Source organism: Electrophorus electricus, chromosome 22 (genome assembly GCF_041902795.1).
Source record: "Electrophorus electricus isolate QZ-2024a chromosome 22, ASM4190279v1, whole genome shotgun sequence".
Taxonomy (NCBI): Eukaryota; Metazoa; Chordata; class Actinopteri; order Gymnotiformes; family Gymnotidae; genus Electrophorus; species Electrophorus electricus.
In genome coordinates this window covers 17,144,478-17,162,500 of record NC_137518.1, presented here as the reverse complement: position 1 = coordinate 17,162,500, position 18,023 = coordinate 17,144,478, and the positions used below count along the sequence as shown (strand labels likewise).

The following is an 18,023-nucleotide window of genomic DNA, read 5'->3' as shown; positions in this document are numbered from 1 at the left end:
GATGATGAGGTAACCTTGGGGAAGTTTTATGCCACTTTCCTGATACAGGACTACTTTAGGAAATTCAAGAAACGTAAAGAAGATGCCGCAGCTGAAGAGCAGGTCGAAGAAACTAACACAGCCATCGCACTACAGGTGAGCCGGGCACATCTGTTTGTGTGTGGTTTTTGCAGTGTAGGTGCGAGTAATTAAAATTAGTGGTGCTCATTGATGCAATGGATATCAACATTTAAATTTTACCTGTGAGCACAAAAATTCAGTCCTAGTCCCAGTTATTGTACTATGTATTAGTGTGTGTTATATTTTATATGGATATCTGTTATTATGTATGGTTGTAAATTTGAATTAGCAGAGTGGTAGGGGATCACCATTGTGGTAAGACGCTTAAACATTCTTTCCTTCTCAATTCTTTCCTTTTCAATCTTTGCACTTGTGCACACCATGCACACTTTGTGTCATTGCCTGAGACTTGGTCAGGTGCCCTCTGAGCATGCAGGAAAGGACAGCAGAAAGTTGAAAATCGTCTGCCATTGATTAACATCTATTATGCTTCTGACACCTCAGCTGCGTCTCTCTTTTTCTGTTGGTGTGCGAATAATTTTGTAGCTTGAAAATAGATGCATTAGTATTTAAAAAACAGTGGAAATGTGTGTACATGTTCATGTTTTGTGAATGTTTTGTTTGCAGTGCATATATTTATTTACATTCTTCTCCATTAAAGGCCTTTCATATCCTCATCTTCATTGTCTCTGGCCCTGTAAACAAAATGCCATGATTCACTGCACTGCTCTGTTTGTATATGTGTACTAGAAGAAAGGTGGGAACTGATAGAAACATAATCTCCCTGCTTTCTAGAGCATTTGTTTTCCCAGCTGATGATCTTCAAATATATCTTTAAATAAGCATTTATTTTAGCTGTACGACTAGTACACACAGTTAGAAGAACAAAACAATAAACTGAGGTGTGCAGAGACCGTAGTGCACTGTTCTGATCCTCCGTTGTAAATGTGTGGAGGGGTTATCTGGTGTGGTGTCTGTCCTCATTTGTCCCTTGTAAAATGCTCTCATCTCTCACGCACCTGTCCTGCCCGTCTTGTCTGTGACACCCGTATGCACGAGAGCTTTTTTCTTCCTCTTTCTCATCCACGTCTCTGTTTAGTCGCAAACCTTTGACAGAGCCGGCTCTTGGCTCTCCTGTGTTGTCATGGTTACAGGCTGGGCTCCGCACGCTGCATGATGTCGGGCCCGAAATACGCCGTGCCATATCATGCGACCTCCAGGATGAGGAGCTAGTAAACATTATGCCTGAGGAGGAAAAGGTGAATAATAACACCCCCTACACAACGGAGCAATGTCCCATTCTCCTACTATTTAGTATTTGGTGAAGGAGAGAAGTTGGCAGGTTGAATATTTTCTCCACAGGAAACAGATGAGAGTATAGATGGGGATTCAGGTGGATACTTCTATACTCTCCATAGACAACTTATTGACACCTTTCAGGATACAGCTGAACTTCAAATCACAGCCTTGTTTTAATAAAGCAGAAGGGTTGAGCTGATTAATGTCAGCAGTTCTAGGATCAGTAGGATTGAAATAGAGTTCAGTTTGTAACTGAAAGTTTTTGTTTTTTTTTAACATAATGGGTTTTGCAAACAGAGCAATAAGCAGTTGGCTATATGGTGTACATTTTTAACCAACAGATCATCTGTATTTCTACTTTATACCAAGAGTACCTTCATCAGATTCACTCATCATTAAACCAGCTTCTTTTATCCATCTTATTGTGGGGTTTTTTTCTGTTAAGGACATCAGCTGACTGTTTCATTAGTAGACCAATTTTCACCAATAGGTTATGCATCTCATTGAGGAAAAAAACACAGCTTCATTGGTCTCCATTGTTCATCAACAGAAAGCCAACGACTTTTTTGACAACGGCAACAGAGACCAAACTTCTGTCCATCAGACCAATGCCACACAGCGCCCCCTGCAGGTCCATCCACCCCCACGTTACGTCAACATGGAGGAACCTGTGGGGAGGCTCGACCGCGCCAGCGTCATGGCCCACAGTACCCATGACCAAAACCTCACGCAACCTCCTAGTGACCACGGCTCCAACGGCAATGTGCCCGAGGCTAACAACGTCAACTTGAACAATGCCAATGTTTCGAGCCTGCCCAGCGTGGATACAATCCACCTCATCCAGCACATGCCCACAAACGCACACCCAAGCGTGTACAACCCCAGCGACCTTGACAAACCCACGCAGCCGCACGTACCGAGGTGAGCAGACCTTGGCAGATGTTGTCTTATTACCCTGTGGGATATTCTCGGTGAAGTTGGGATTCAAATTCTGAAGCTTTAGGCACTCACATTTTATTGTGTGACGTAGTCTTACATGTGTTCAAATGTGTGGAATTGGCTACCGCTAATTCAAATGTGGGCCAGCATAATGAAGTGAGTTCTTCCCATCAAAACAAATTTAATTTTTTGAAGTGTCACCTTTTGGCTGACTTTTAGAGCTCTTCTGATATTATGGGGTACTGTATTTGTAGCTATTAAATTTTAAACAAAGCAATTTCCAGCTCTTCACCCATGTCACTCCGATCACCTTATTGTTTAATTTAATCATTATGCTGTTTACAAGTTTTGCATGTTTACATTTATTAGCTGCCATTTAATTAAATAGTGAACCTACAGAACAATCCATTTCCTCTTACTTACATTTGAAACATCAAAAACATTATTTACTTGAAAACCTCTCTGTCATCTTCCTCCTGTTCATCTGCCATTGGCTACAGACAGCCATGATCTTTCTCACAGATTTAGTCAAGTGCATTTTGGCTTCCAGTTTAAATCGTAAATGAGCAGAATTCAGGAACTGAAATGCAGACGCTGAAATCTAGTCACTAGTCACTCTGCTCCCAGCCACTGCATATATGATGCTGTATATGTGTAATATTCTCTATGCTATGTAGCTATCATTCTTTCTCTTCTATCTGCGTTCTCCAGCCTCCTGTCTTTTCTTTCCTAACCACAATGCTTTCTCTTAACCATCTCTCTGCTTCTGGAGCAGAAGGCGCTACTATGAGACGTATATTAGGTACGTTCCACTCCAGGTGATGCATTTTCCTGTAGTATATTTAGGGCAGCCACAGGTCAGATGATGAAAAATTCTGCAGAGGTTAAACCTGTGAAGCAGGCACATTTTCAGTCATAAGCTGATAACCAATCAAGGTGATTCTTCAGTGCCGGCTGTCCCATGGGGGGACATGGAAAGAAGAGACTATGGTGGACGTGTCTGTGGGAGAAAGAAACCCACTAATAACAAGTTAGCCTTAAAGAAGATTCCTGGAGGAAGTTAGAACTTTTATTGTGGTTTGAGAAATTTGTACATGTGAATAGGGACATTTAACATCCCTGTAACGTTACCATTAAAGGGGTGGTCCTTTAAGTCAGGCATACTAAAAAACATTGCCTGCATGGATATTTGTCTGCTTTAACTTGGCACCAGAGGTCAAAAAAAAGAAAGAAAGAAAAAGTTATATGGAAAAAGCAAAAGGAGAGTTCTAGAAGAAACGCTGGCAGTGCTATATTAAGGTTTTCTGCAGAGAACATTATTTGACATAGCAGTCTCAGGCTTTGTCTCTGACTGATAAACGGTCTAATGGTGCACCCTAACACTATAGCCCTGCTGTGTTCAAACTTTCTTTTTTCTGAACACTCTCCACGTCTTTGTATTATGATTTAATGGTGCAAGTGCTTGAGAGAGCCTCAAGCAAGATGTATTGACTCGAAGAACCTGTGCTTGTTTGTCGATAAGGAGGTCTTTGTTGTGTCACTACCTCCAGAGGTCCGCATGGCACTGCATGTTCTTACCATCCTTAACTATCGTGCTGATTCCTAGCTGACCTCTTGCAACCCCCAACACTCATGCAGGTCAAATGGAACCATTAGACAACGCCCTACCATTCGTCGTGAGGAAGACTTTGAAGAAGACCGCTACTCTGGAGAGTACTACAGTGGAGAGGAGTATTACGAAGATGAATGCATGCTGCCACGCAACAGGTGTCACCAGGGCGACACGACTAATTCACGTATTACAGGATCATTTTTAGATTGATTGATTGTTTAGTGTCTTTTGGTGACTGCATGAACCCTTCCTTCCCAGGTACCCCAACAGCGATCACGAGTATGAGACACCTCGCGGCTACAAATATCCTGACAGTTACTATGAAGATGACCTCCAGCCCATTTACCGTGACTCATATCGGTCGCCAAAGAGACGGCTGCTTCCTCCCACACCACAAGGTGGGTCTCTTTGCAGATAGCTGTGATGGAAAGATGATGTAGTGGTCCATGAAATCATCGCAACACCTCAGCTTTATGTCATTTGGGGATTTTCTCATTCCAGGCTCTCTCACAGGTGACTGTATGCAAATTCACCCTGTCATTCCCTTTAGGTCTCTCTCCTCTGACAAACCCAGGCCATCAGAGGTCTTCTTTCAACTTTGAGTGTCTGCGCAGACAGACCAGTGCGGACGATCTTCCTCGCCAGCGAACTGCTCTTCCAATGCATTTAATGCAGCACCAGGTAACAGTTCATTACTTCTAAAGCTGAAATAATAAAAGGGACTCTCATGATCTGGTGAAGCGCTAATTAAGGATCAAATTATACTTAAAACAGTATTATTTAATTGAACATAATATATATTTAATATTTAATATATTTTTTATGACTACTTGTGTGTTTCAGGTGATGGCAGTAGCAGGCCTGGACTCAAACATAGCCCACAGGGTCTCACCTGCTCGTTCTAGCCGCTCATGGGCCACGCCCCCAGCCTCGCCCACCAGCAAAGACCAAACCCCTTACTATACACCCTTGATCCGCGAGGAACGCTCACTCTTCAACAGCACGCGCCCTTCGGCGCGCAAAAGCGCATGGTACACAGACGAAATCGATGTCCAGCAGGGCAGCTACTCACCTGTGCACTTGCAGATCCCATCTGAGTACCAAAACCAGTACCAAAACCAGTACCAGATGAAAAGAGACAGTGCTGCCAGCCTAGTGGAGGCGGTGAGTCTAAATTTAAAACCCTAATTCTTTCTCATGACCAGTTGCTTTTAAGAGGATCAAAGTTTAATGTCAATGGCATTTATTTTTTTCCAAGATTTACAGCTTAAGAACCCATTTCATGTTCAGACTGTGATGAAATTGTGTTGTGAGGAATCTTAAGATGTGATTTTAAAAAGGCAAATTACCCTAAACCTTAACCTAGCACTGCCAACGTTTTTTCTAGAACTGTTTTTCTTTTTTTTTTCCTTTTTTTTTGGCGTGCATCCCAGAAACATGGAGGTTTTAAAGTGGAGGAGCAAGGAGAGAGTGGGGTAGTGTTCAGCTTTTCTGTATTTGGATAAGGCCCCTTACATCCCTGTTTAGATGTATCCCCATATAATGTCCCTCTGAAAGACTTGCCCTCATCATTTCTGCTTGGGGAAATCGCCGATACCCTCATAACTTCAGTATAGGGGACAGCATTATTTTGTAAGTTGTGACAAGTATAAAAAGGGGTGATATACTAACTATACTATATACTAACTATTTCAAATATAACATTTTATTTGCTACATTCATATTAGGTTTAGTGAGGTACTCTGTCTACACAGTGACAGTCAATGCACCTCTGCCAGCTAGTTAGCTAACAAGCATATACTGGGGTAGAACTTTTTTTCTATCTAGTTTACATTGACATTTCTTTAATGGTTGAGTGGTTTTATGACTTAGAAGGAAATAGCTTGTACATCTTCAAGGAAAGCAATTTAGCTCAAGACATAGTGTTTACCAAGAGTAAATGTGTTCTGGGTTGAAAAAAACTCTTTACCCTTGTCCTGCAAGGGACCATTAGTGTGACGTAATATCGTAACGTAATATCTACCCCTGTGTTTTGAGGGCAAGTCGATGAGGGTGTGCTAAAAATGTTTGATAAAACAGGGCTCTAGACTGTTAATAATAGGCATCTGATTGTTTTACACTGTTAAATCAACAATGAATATGTAGAAGGAGATATAGAATTATCAAAGCAGTACACATAAATACTGATGTACATATCTCCTTACTTAGTGACTTTGGAAGTCTGGTTCTGCATTTGTTTTTTTTTTGGTGTGTCCCTTCTGATGTACAGGTTCTGATATCAGAAGGACTGGGCAGATATGCCAAGGACCCCAAGTTTGTGTCTGCTACAAAGCACGAGATTGCAGATGCTTATAAAATGACCTTCAATGAGATGGAAAGTGCAGCGAGCAACCTCCTGAATGGCAGTGTAACAGGGCTCATCGGGGCCAATGGGCTCAATGTTATCAATACTGTCAAAGGGGTCAATGGGGTCAATGGACTTTTCCCCTTCCTGCGTCACAAAGACCATGACATTCAGGATGTGTCGGCAAGCTACAGCGATGAGGAGCTTGAAACTGACCCCCGGCCTCGCTACGAGGAGGAGCTGAAGGATGAGATGATCTGCATCACCATGTTATAGCATCCAGTTAGTGGATAGCGCTAACCAACTAGTATGTTCCCAGCAACTGAGATATTAAACAGAACCGAGTGCATCTACAGGCTTATAACCAAAAGAAGTGCCTTCACTGTGGAAAGAAAGGCACCTAGAGTAAAGACTTACTGATCCCTTCCTATTCTCGGGGGCTGTGGGCTGTGGGGTCATAGAACCAGAGTGGAGTCATGTTTCCTCGCAACAGCATTCCAGTCTGTCAGATGGCTGATGATCATACTTTGGAGATCGCCCCTAAGCTGATGATGAATTTTAAAGCTGAACTGTGATTGGCTATGCACCAATGGACAGTGACATGAGGTATCCTGGAGGGTGGGAAGTTTCCAAGGTGATGACAATCAAATTGAAGATGTCATTACCTCAGTCATTTTAATAAGGGTTTTGCATATCAAGCACATTTTCAATGCAAGTAATGTAAAGCATTTCTCCCCCTAGAGGCTTTAGTTTGTACTAATTCTATAGAATAATTCACTAAAGGTTGATGAGAACTACAAATATTTAGATAACTAAAACTAAAAAATCCATGCTGATTTACAGGTAATATCATAAATTATTAAGAATTACTACATTATCAATCTGGAGCTACTTTTTCAAGACAATTGCAGCATTTATTTTAAATGTTTTCAATTGTTGTTGGGTTTTTTTTAACTTAGCTTAGCCTGTTTTAACTTTCATAATTAATATGCTGTAAATTAATTGTAATATAAAACAAAGAGGAAACTTTTTAAAGGGACATCATATATTTTGTAATTATGTAGGAGAAAGAAATTCGCCGTAGGAGAAAGAAATCAGCAATATTAATCCTAATCGATGTTACTGAATTATGGAAAAACAAAAATACATTTAGATTTTATTGGATTATGGACTCTGGTTTTGCTTTTCATAATTACCTGTTTATGCACATCCTCAGTTTTGTCTGCATAAAAATATGCTTTCTTGCTTTGGTTTTATTTGAGGTTATGACTGTGTCACACCTGTACAAGATATGCAAATACTTTTGCTAATATTCCTTTCTCTCTGTGAGTGTGTATGTGTGTCTATGTATGTGTGCATGGTTGTGACTGTCCACAGCATCAGAACTCATTCCTTCCCTGGAGTTGCCAGTAGGTAGTGTGAATTATGAGGTGTGCTCTTCACTCCCAGACATGCTGCTGGGGCATGCGGCGCTGTCTTATTACACAAACTAGTGTTACTGTATACTGTAGTGGGCCTGATCACTCTGTAGTGGGCTATCGCTCTCTGTTCACTCTGTTGTGTGTTGTTGTGTGTTTTGTGCAGAGGAGGTGCACATGAGGGTTTGAAATGCATTGTGCACTGACCTAATGCTGCTTGAATGGGTTATTAGGAAGCTGTCTTTTCTCTTGCCAGATGCAAGTCGTCTGACTGAGATATCTGCAAATGCTAGGACCCATAAGATAGAGTTGATCTCAGACAGCCACTAACACAAGGTAGCAAAGCTGTTTTCAGGTCAGTGATAAAGTACACCGATGTTTCTGGGGTCATTTTCCCCTTAGTAGTACAGATTAAAATGTCGGTTGAAGTGATGGCGTGATTGTGGTCGGTAGATTTCAAGTGACATGGTACAGTCAGCTTGCTGATTGTTAAGAAGCAGGGCTACACAGGCTAAGCAATACTGACCCCTTCTCTCTTTTATCTCGATATCTCCCCACCACTTTAGCTGCTTCTCTTGCCTCCATTACTGCAGGGGAAAACATATTGGTGTTAAAATCATTCACTTTTTCAGAAACATTTAACATTTTATAGTGCTTAAAATAGGCTTCCCCACTCCCTCCTTGGATTCAAACCAGGCGCTCCATGTCACTTCCAACAAGACAGAAATACATTTTTGACTGCCTTGAAATTTTGAGTTTTAGCACAGACTAAACATAGGGGAAAAAGGTGATATGGGATTTGTGGTTATTGGGAGTGATTTGTGGGTTTGTTGAGCAAGTACTACTGTGCTTTTAGTTAACCGAACACTGTATTAAAAAAAGAGAAAGAAAGAAAAATGTGGATTCAACCACTGTATGTGCACATATGAAAGGGCTCTCTTAAATGTTTTGTGAGAAAATGAATATATATGTTCCATTCTTGAACATATCTTGTGAAAATATCTTGTGAAAATAACTTGTGAGAGGACCAATGCGCATTCTAGGCACATTGTACTATTTGTAGCAATTACTTTAAGAAAAAGATATGCATTATTTAAAAAAAAAAAACTTTTAAAAAATAATTATAAGTAACTTGCTTTTACCTCATGTCAGGGACTCCTGAACTATACAAAATAAAAATACCTAAATATATATTTGGTTCATGTAATTTAAATATTAGCACATGGCTCCTGGTCTTTGCTTTTGGGCTTTTCCTGTTTTCTATTCAGTTTTATGTATTAAGGTGAGCAAACGTTGTACTTTTTCTGTGATTGTGTGTGAAATTAGTGAAATATATATTTTTCATTTAACATCTCTACTTTCAGTGCTGGTACAAGGAAAAGAAAAAATGGAAAAATGTGCACCTCTCTGTAATAAAACATGGTAATGGGTTAAAAACACATCCTTAAGGTAATGTACAAGTTTACAAAGAAAGTCTTTTGATTTAAACATTAACTTTTTCATTCTAGAATTATACATTCTTACTGCTACTACTACTACTACTACTACTACTACTACTACTATAAACATTGCTATTGGTATTAATACTATAAGGAAATTAAAGATTATGATGCATATTATGTACATATATACTCAAAAGACAATGTGTGATAATTCTCTACTTGAAAGTCCTAATTTTTGCTCCTGTAATCAGTTTTATTCTCTTCATAGCTAATCATTTATGAAAACCCTCTAGGTTTTGTATCAATGCATTTTTTGTATCTTTCCTATTTATTTTGACCTGAACTTGATTTGAATCAATATTGAAGTTTTATTTTCTAATGATTATTACTGAATAAATTTAAAAAGAAAAATCAGAATTGACTCGTCTATTTTATAGAATACAAACGAAATTATAAAACTGTCAAATGCTCTTAAACAGAGCAATGTGTGTGTGTGTGTGTGTGTGTGTGTGTGTGTGTGTGTGTGTGTGTGTGTGTATGTATATATATATATATATATATATATATATATATATATATAAATCAATCAGTATGAAAGTGCTCCACTGGGAATCCACCTTATGGTCTTGGTATTATTAGCACCATGTTCTACCTACAGTGTACAAGAAAGAATAGAATTAGATTTGGTAAGACAATGCACTATTTATATATACTCCTATGAATATCTGAGGTGTTATCTATTAGTAACTATCCTACTACTTTGTCTTCAGTTAGGATTGTGAAAGGGGCCTACTACTTTTTCCACTTTGCTTGCACAGCTGAGGGACCACAGATGTGGGCAACCGCAGTTCTCGTGGTAATTGGAACACTAGGGGTCGCGACCCCCAAACTGGGACAATGGTCTCATATGTACTCAATTAAGATCTGGGGGCTGTGAAGGTTATTGACCTTTATGGTATGCTGCTGTGTCATCCTGCTAAAAGTGTTCTTATGCCACAGCATAGACAGCTGCTGTGAAGGAATTAACTTGGTTGGCCAGAATCCTTTAGGTAAGCGCTACTGTTCCAATGTCCATCAGCAAGTATCAGAGGACCCTGGGTGTGCCAAGACAAAGGTAGATGTCTCTAATAAAATGGCGCAACGTTCATGTCACAGCTTTCTTTCAGATTCACAACCTGATACATGAATTAAAGCAAAGGTGAACATTTTAATGTTTCACAGATAGAGGCCATTTGTATCCACCTGGGCAACATCTGTTGCGGAGCAGGATGCAAACGCGTCATCTTAGTTTAATGCGTTTTTTTTTGTTTTTTTTTTATTAAACCGAAACGTGCTGCGAGTAAACATATAGAAACAAAGACACACAACCAACTACGATAACACACAGTAACGTTCTGTCAGATGCACAATATAACAGACATCAGCGGTTAGAAAGGTTCGGGCTTCGTATGTGTGATGGCGATGAACACCTACAGCACATCCTCGGAAGGCTGTTCATGGGAACTGGTGAGCAAACGCGATGTCAACCACCAGATGGAAGTGTTGTCTAGGTATATACGACCGAGCAGCAGAGTAGCCTACACGTACAAGGAGTATTATAGGTCTTCTTGTTTGATTATTTTTACTCAAACATCAATGGTAACCTACTAGTCGTTACAGAGAACTTGTCTCTTCTGTCTCAAAGCAGTACGTTTGCTTTTAATAGCTTTTCAACAGCTATCTACTGGGCACAACATCTAGCTCATCTCTCTAAATATCTTGACAATGAAAACCTTTTCCTTTTCTGAAAACAGATTAAAAATAAAGAAAAAATAGAGTGGCGCTTAGCTTCTCTTCGAAATAAAAAAGTGATGCTAAACATTAACGCTGACCTGCTTGCCAGAATTGTAAACTGAAACTGAAGTAAAAACATGTAAAGCCGAATTAATCCTGAAATAGACTTATGCTCTGTCGATAATTCACGGAGCACCGGTACACAGAACACCTCCAATAGACTGTGCGCTGGTCAGGGTAATGTAATGTCCAGCGGCATTGCTCACCATAGATGGCAAACCGCCTGTTGTCTGCCTGGGTCCGAGGTTCACCAGGGCGAAACATCGGCTGGCGTTCATCAGGACAGCCGTGACAGGAAAAAAGGTTACGAGGACCGAAGCGGCTACGAAATCGGACAGTAAGAGCACTTCTCTGTCAGTGCTACAGAAAAGGAAGGACCTTTGGACATCCTTAGGGGTTTTTGAGGTTCCCATATTTTGCGCATAAACACAGCGACATAGATTTATGTGAATACGTGCGAATGGGTCATGCCGCAGTGCACTTGTCTTTTGGCCTGCGAGCTAAGAAATAACATATAAATTATTTGGATATAAGAATATGAGTTAAATGGCCGTCTTCAGAAATCCTATTTGATTTACATGTTCTTTCATTAACACCCCAGTAAGCGTGGTCTCTATCTATCTATCTATCTATCTATCTATCTATCTATCTATCTATCTATCTATCTATCTATCTATCTATCTATCTATCTATCTATCTATCTATCTATCTATCTATCTATCTATCTATCTATCTATCTATCTATCTAACAATTACCAAATAGTTTGCAGGACAGCACATAGCACCATTTCTTACTTCAATAACATGTAACATGTGTGTTAAATGAAGTCTTACAGCATGTGTTTCTATTGCTCTTTCGCCAGTAAGTTTACATTTACATTTATCAGGCACTCTTATCCAGAGCGACTTACAAAAGTGCTTTGTCATTTACTCATAGAATACATCCTACTACAGTACAGTAGATTAAAGTCCCACATACCAATGAACTAGAATACTGTAGAAATACAGGGATCAATGCTGATACCTAGAAGTACAAAATACATAAGCTTTATCTTAAACAATGATAAGTGCAATAAACAATAAGTGCTAGAGTTTGTTAAACAACATAAACAATATCCTACAATAAGTACTAATTTAGTCAGTCAGTATGGGAGCAGGGTCAGTTGTCCTTTAAATATTCTGCAAATAGATTGGTTCCATCATATTGATAAGTTCCATCATATCAATAGCCCAGCCCAGCCTTTAAACCATTATAGTGTTTTAATTCGGAACATACATACTGTGCGTGGAGGTTGGATTTACTGATTGCACTGCAGGTGTCTAGCAGATGGTACCTCACTGTGCTGCTACAGTATGCTTAGTTTCCTAAGGCTTTGATCTAACCTAATTAGCCTGGGTTTGCATCTATGACACATTCATTACTGTTATGCTTTTTTGAGTTCAGTAATTGCTTGGACAAATCATCTAGCACCCAGACAGGTCTTTTAATAACACAGCAGCAAGACCATTAACCTAATGACCATGATCCAGACCTAGGCTTATACTTAAACTCTGGCCCTTTTAAAGCTCATTTTCAAAACCATCTTTACCCCACTTGAATAAATGAACATTTGAATGAACTTTTGGATTTTTGAAGTTTCTTTCCACAATTAAAATTCAACCAAAAATAATGGCTAAGTATTTCAAGATACATTTTTTTGGCATTGACAATAGACTAAATAAATTGACTAAATATATTTGCATCCACATTATCCAAATATCAAGAATTTAAACACATATGTGTATCTCGTTTACTTTTTATAATCATTTTGTCATATTGCAAGAGCATAGTCCAGACGCCTGGCATGTTTCAATGTGACAGAGAACAGACAAGCCCCAACACAGGCAACCGTAGATGGCATGCCTGATTCTCAAACGTAAATACATTTGTGCCACATGGGCGCTAATTCCTTTAGTTAATAATCACCCGGTCTATAGTTTGTTAGACTGACTGAAACTCCAGAAAGCATTTAATTCGATTAACTCGTCATATTAGTATTTCCTCGGAAGAAACAATGTCAAATAAATTCCGCCAGATGAGGATGGCTCCCTTTGAGTCTCGGTTCCTCTCAAGGTTTAATTCCTCATGCTCTAGGGAGTTTTCCCTTGCCACCTTTCGCCCTTGGCTTGCTCACTGGTGGTTTGGACTTGGACATTTGTAAAGGTGCTTTGTGACAACATCTGTTGTAAAAAGTGCTATATAAATACATTTTGATTTCGATTTTGAAATAAACAACGGTGAATCCTAATCCAGTACATCGTTCTTCTACGGGACATAATTCTCAAATCAATAAAATCCCGGGGGTGTAAAGAGATTACTCCCACACAGTTAAAATTGAAGAAAAATTGTTTTAAATCTTAGGCCTCTGATTAATCATAAAGTGGATCCCCTAAAAATGTGAAGTAGTCGCGTATTCTGTCAATATCCATGCCTGGGTAATACAGCATTAGGTTTACATCACAGAGCTGTTCTGGTGGCTGAAGTGTTTGACTTGCATTATTACAGCTGAATAAATAGAAATGTAGCGCCTTGTCTATGCTGCTGGAGGCCAGAACGCCTGTTTTTATTAAAATAGCCTCAATTGCTTTGGCATGAGAGCAAAAAATAGGAAAATCTACACACCGATTATATATCAATCCAACTGCAATAACATGAGCTAACAAAACATTGATATTTAATAAATATATTGTTTAATTCAGTTTAATTGGCTTTAGTATTAAAAACTATAAGTGGCAAGAAGTCATCTTAGTGATCTCTCGTAAGCTACTGGTTGTAAATGAACCCAAACAATCAACCAAATCACAGTCCATTACGTTAGTGCTGAATTGATACTACAGGCCAATTCGTCGCATATAAAGATAGCTCAATGACATTACATAATTTAAAGGTTTAGTTTACTTGTGTTAGGTTCGATAATTTTTTTTAGGTAATTTATCTTTTCTGTCGTAACCTACAGTACAAAACTTGGCGAATATGACCGAAAGTGAATGTTACAATGCTGTTACAAGGCTACAATGTGAACAATAAAAAACATTTACTAATATTTTACGACAAATAAGCTTACTTTACGAAAATTTTCGATTACCAGAAAGTACTAGGTCAGAAATTCGAAATAGAATATGTGCACAAAATGGTTTCGATCCAATGCGCTTTCAGGTGTTTCGCTCCCCGTTAAACTTCAAAGCGATACAAGCAGCTTGTCTGCTGCCTACCGTGATGAGCGCGCGTGCTCTTCTTTGTCAAAGTTTCGCGCTCGCGCCTCATTTAGAACGCATGAACGTCAGAGGAGGGGGAACTGCACTCTCCACGCTCGCGACAGAAACGGCAACCAGATCCTCATGCGCGTTGTTGAGAGGGAATAGTCTGCCGGTCTCAGCAGCTCTGCTCTGTTGTCATGACTAACCTGCTTCGGTATATGTGATCATCTGAAAGTGTCGCCTTTCATAAAGTTAGTGGCTAAGTAAGGGAGAAAGAAATTTAACCGAGGGATTATAGCATAACCGCGGCTGGAGGTTTCGGTGCACAACCTTTTCAATCTTTTGCCCTCTCCTTGCTGCCTTCAGCCTTTTTCATGGTCACTTATATCTGCTGGCGAGGAATTGCGGTGTGACAAGTGGACAGCGCGAGTAAACTCCGGACGCGACGCGCTTTGCAGAACGCAGGAACATTTTGAAAGGGTCGCGAGCCGTAGGTACAGCTGTCAGAGAGAGAGAGAGAGAGAGAGAGAGAGAGAAGATGATGCGGCTCCCGAGGATGCCCCCCTCGCACGTGCACCATGCTCTCTCCTGGATTACTTTATGCTTCGCGATTGCGGCCGTGACCGGTTCCCAGCACGGGATCCCACTCGGAGTGTGAGTGAGACAATTGTTTAGAAACATGCTATTAAGAAAATGCACTAACAACGAAGAAATGTAAAGTTCGTACATACATACATACATACATACATACATACATACATACATACATACACACATACACACACACACATATATATATATATATATATATATATATATATATATATATATATATATATATATATATATGCTATTAGTTTATCTAAAAATGCAATCTAAAATTCTAATCTAAAACAGGAAATCTCATTCGTAGACTATATCTAGAGACGCTAAAAGCTATATGCTTACCCCGTAAACGGTACCACAACCCTCGAGAATGAACATTTCCATCGTAATTTTGCTAAGTGACATGCGATGTTGTTTCTGTTCCTTTTCAAACAGGGTTAAACTGTGGGCTTCAGCTTTCGGTGGCGAAATTAAATCCATAACCACAAAATACTCTGGTTCCCAGCTACTACAGAAGGTACTCTCTCTCTCTCTCTCTCTCTCTCTCTCTCTCTCTCTCTCTCTCTCTCTCTCTCTCTCTCTCTCTCTGTCTGTGTCTCTCTGTCTCTCTCTCGCTCTCTCTCTTTCTATCTCTTTTTGTCAGCAGTGCTTCAGTGTGTTGGATTGTTTTGAAGCTCTGCTGCATACAGATGGGTTTGGAAAAGGCTCAGGTGTGTGATCAGAGACTCAGCTGTTCCTCAGCGTGTATGTGGGAGCTTGAGCGCACATGTGCGTGCATGAGCATATGTGTGTTCTGATCTCATCTTTAATTTCCTTTGGCGGTCCAACCCCTGGAAAAATCAGGCCTGTTAGATAAACCGAGTAGGTGTATTGTAGGAGAGGGCAAGAGGGAGGGAGAGAGAGAGAGAGAGAGAGAGAGAGATGTTTCATAGCGTTCATAAGTATCTTCCTTTCGCCACAAGGGAGTAGCAAAGAAGGAACCTTTGGATTTACACCTTTCGACTTTGAAACTATTGGACTGGAGCTTTTCACTGTCAGTTTTGTTTCAGTCTAAGCTTCGATTCGCTCAGGCTAAAGTTAACCAGGGAAATCTCACTGGTAGACGCAGTAAATCCGACTGTTACGACACGTGTTGTGTAGATTGTGTGGATTTAAGATAAGGCATACATTAATTTTTCAGTTGTAATTGAATAAATATTTGGTACACAGCCCCCGAAATAGTAGATATAGTAGTTAAGCTGTTCCCATTTCACATTCAGTCTTATTTTTGATGATAATTGATTTAGTGATCTTTTGCTGTGGCTATATAGAAAAATTAATGCATGACAGAAACAGAGACTCTTCACTATAAAGAGACCTTAAATGGTACTCTGCAACCTACAATCTACAAAAAACTAAGCTCTACCATGCGCTCACTCCTATGTTGTTTGGAAATGAGTGCTAAAATTTGAATTTTAACAGTATTCGCTTTTATTATTTGAAATATTTACGTTTAAATGTTAATTTGCTTTGGAATGCAACATTATACAGAGGCAGAGAAAGGCAGAGAACTCTCACTGAATCACACACACACACACACACACACACACACACACACACACACAGCACCTCGCAGTAGTGGTGGGTCTGCAGTGCTTGTTCCAGATATGAGTTCTTTCTTTGTTTGTCAGTCTGGCTTCGCCCTATCTTACTGTAGCAGCACAGCCACTACTACATTGATTACCTATTCAAGAAATGTATGTGTGCACATGCATGTGTGTGTGTGTGAGAGAGTGAAAGAGAGAAGCAGATACTATTAAAAACTGTGTTTCTGGCGCATACTTTTGAAGAAAAGAACATGGATGTGTCTACATGTGTGTGCACTCACATGGAGAGACAGAGAGAGGAGAGAAAGAGACTGTCTGAGATAAGCAGGCATTCAGACGGCAGTTACTTGTGCTCACACATCCATGCTGCATGTAATGTTTTCGTCAAACACCAGACCCCCTCTCCACCTACTGAGCCCTATGTGTACAACTGAGGAGCCTGCATGCTGCTGAGTGCATGCTTCAAAGATACACTCATAGCAGATCAATTAACATTGCAATTACGAAAACAGATTTCATTTTCAGGTGCGGTATACACCAATACAATGTCAGGCCTCCATTCTTTCTGATTCATATATCTGCCTGAATAGCGAGTCAGTAGTCTGGATGGGTGAAACTGGAGTTTGGAAACTGACAGTACTGCTCTGCCTACACCTTACCTTACCATTACCTGACACACAGTAGCTAAAAGGGTTGTTTGATGAAAGCATAGTTATTTGAAACAACATTTTTCCTTCTCTCCATTTCTCATAAGTGTGAGGAAAATGCCCTTGAGCTATTTTGTCCCCCCGCCCGGCCAAGAGTGTGTCTCTTTCAGTTATGTTCTCTTCCTTTCCTGATCCTGCATATGTTTGCACCTTCCAGCCACTGTCCGGCTCTGTGGGCGTGACCAATGAGAGTGGCACCCAGCCAATAATCTTTTCCCTTTGTTGGAGTTGGAAGAGGCGGAGCAGCAGACTGGGTCATTAAATATGATCATTGAGCTTGTTAAGCTCATGTTGCCTCATTGTTACACAAAGAGAGAAATCCAGTCAAATACGTGTTCCACCCACTATTGTTTCAAAACAACTGCTCCCAAAGCTGACAGCAAGCCACAGTAACATACCAGCTGTAGGAAATACCTGCTATGCAGTGTTAGCTGCTGTTATGAGCCTTGCTGAGTTCTCTGTCAATCCTGAATATACCTGCTTTGGCTTAGTGCAACTCAGTGCCTTTGAATATCAGATCCAGGTGTGTTAGATAAGGTTTTGAAGCAGGTGTGTGCTGCTTATGGTGAGAAATTTGGAACACTTTAATGGAGAAAGACCGGGCCTCTTCAACAACTGGAAATAGTACAGACGCGTGTGAAGACTTCAGTGCTGTGGCATTGTAAGAGTCAGTGAAGTGGCCACAGTTATTGATAAGTGTTGCAGGAGTGGCTGTGATTACTGAAACATGGCAAGAGAATGGTAGCGAGAGGAGGGGGAGAAAAGGAGGGGAGGAGGGGAGGACAAGCGTGAAATGAACTGTTACACTTCAGTAACTCTCCCCTTCCACTCTCATGAGGACAGTTTGTTGCGAGGTGTAATGGGACGACTGTGTGTGTGTGTAGTTTGTGCAGGAACACATGTCAGGATTTTTGTGGGATTTTTTTTCCCTTTAACCGAA

At 40.2% G+C, this 18,023-nt stretch overlaps 2 protein-coding genes across 14 annotated transcripts in view; both read left to right on the top strand.

The window, feature by feature from the left end:
- The window catches only part of cacna1da (calcium channel, voltage-dependent, L type, alpha 1D subunit, a), an 81,507-nt gene extending 72,006 nt beyond the window's left edge, over positions 1-9,501 (top strand). For all 7 annotated transcript variants that reach the window (XM_081705145.1, XM_081705143.1, XM_035520235.2 and 4 more), the window contains 10 exons: positions 2-135; positions 1,215-1,319; positions 1,910-2,280; positions 3,074-3,100; positions 3,937-4,065; positions 4,169-4,308; positions 4,461-4,591; positions 4,754-5,074; positions 5,344-5,385; positions 6,180-9,501. In XM_081705145.1, coding sequence (XP_081561271.1) covers positions 2-135; positions 1,215-1,319; positions 1,910-2,280; positions 3,074-3,100; positions 3,937-4,065; positions 4,169-4,308; positions 4,461-4,591; positions 4,754-5,074; positions 5,344-5,385; positions 6,180-6,530 — 1,751 coding nt within the window. In that variant the 3' untranslated portion in view covers positions 6,531-9,501. The remainder of the gene's footprint in view (position 1; positions 136-1,214; positions 1,320-1,909; positions 2,281-3,073; positions 3,101-3,936; positions 4,066-4,168; positions 4,309-4,460; positions 4,592-4,753; positions 5,075-5,343; positions 5,386-6,179) is intronic.
- A 4,857-nt stretch (positions 9,502-14,358) lies between these two features.
- The window catches only part of cacna2d3 (calcium channel, voltage dependent, alpha2/delta subunit 3), a 41,069-nt gene continuing 37,404 nt past the window's right edge, over positions 14,359-18,023 (top strand). For all 7 annotated transcript variants that reach the window (XR_014119431.1, XR_014119430.1, XR_014119429.1 and 4 more), the window contains exons 1-2: positions 14,359-14,838; positions 15,226-15,307. Coding sequence is in view for 2 of the 7 variants with exons in the window: in XM_035520589.2 (XP_035376482.2) it covers positions 14,723-14,838; positions 15,226-15,307 (198 nt within the window). In the remaining 5 variants the exon portion in view is untranslated. The remainder of the gene's footprint in view (positions 14,839-15,225; positions 15,308-18,023) is intronic.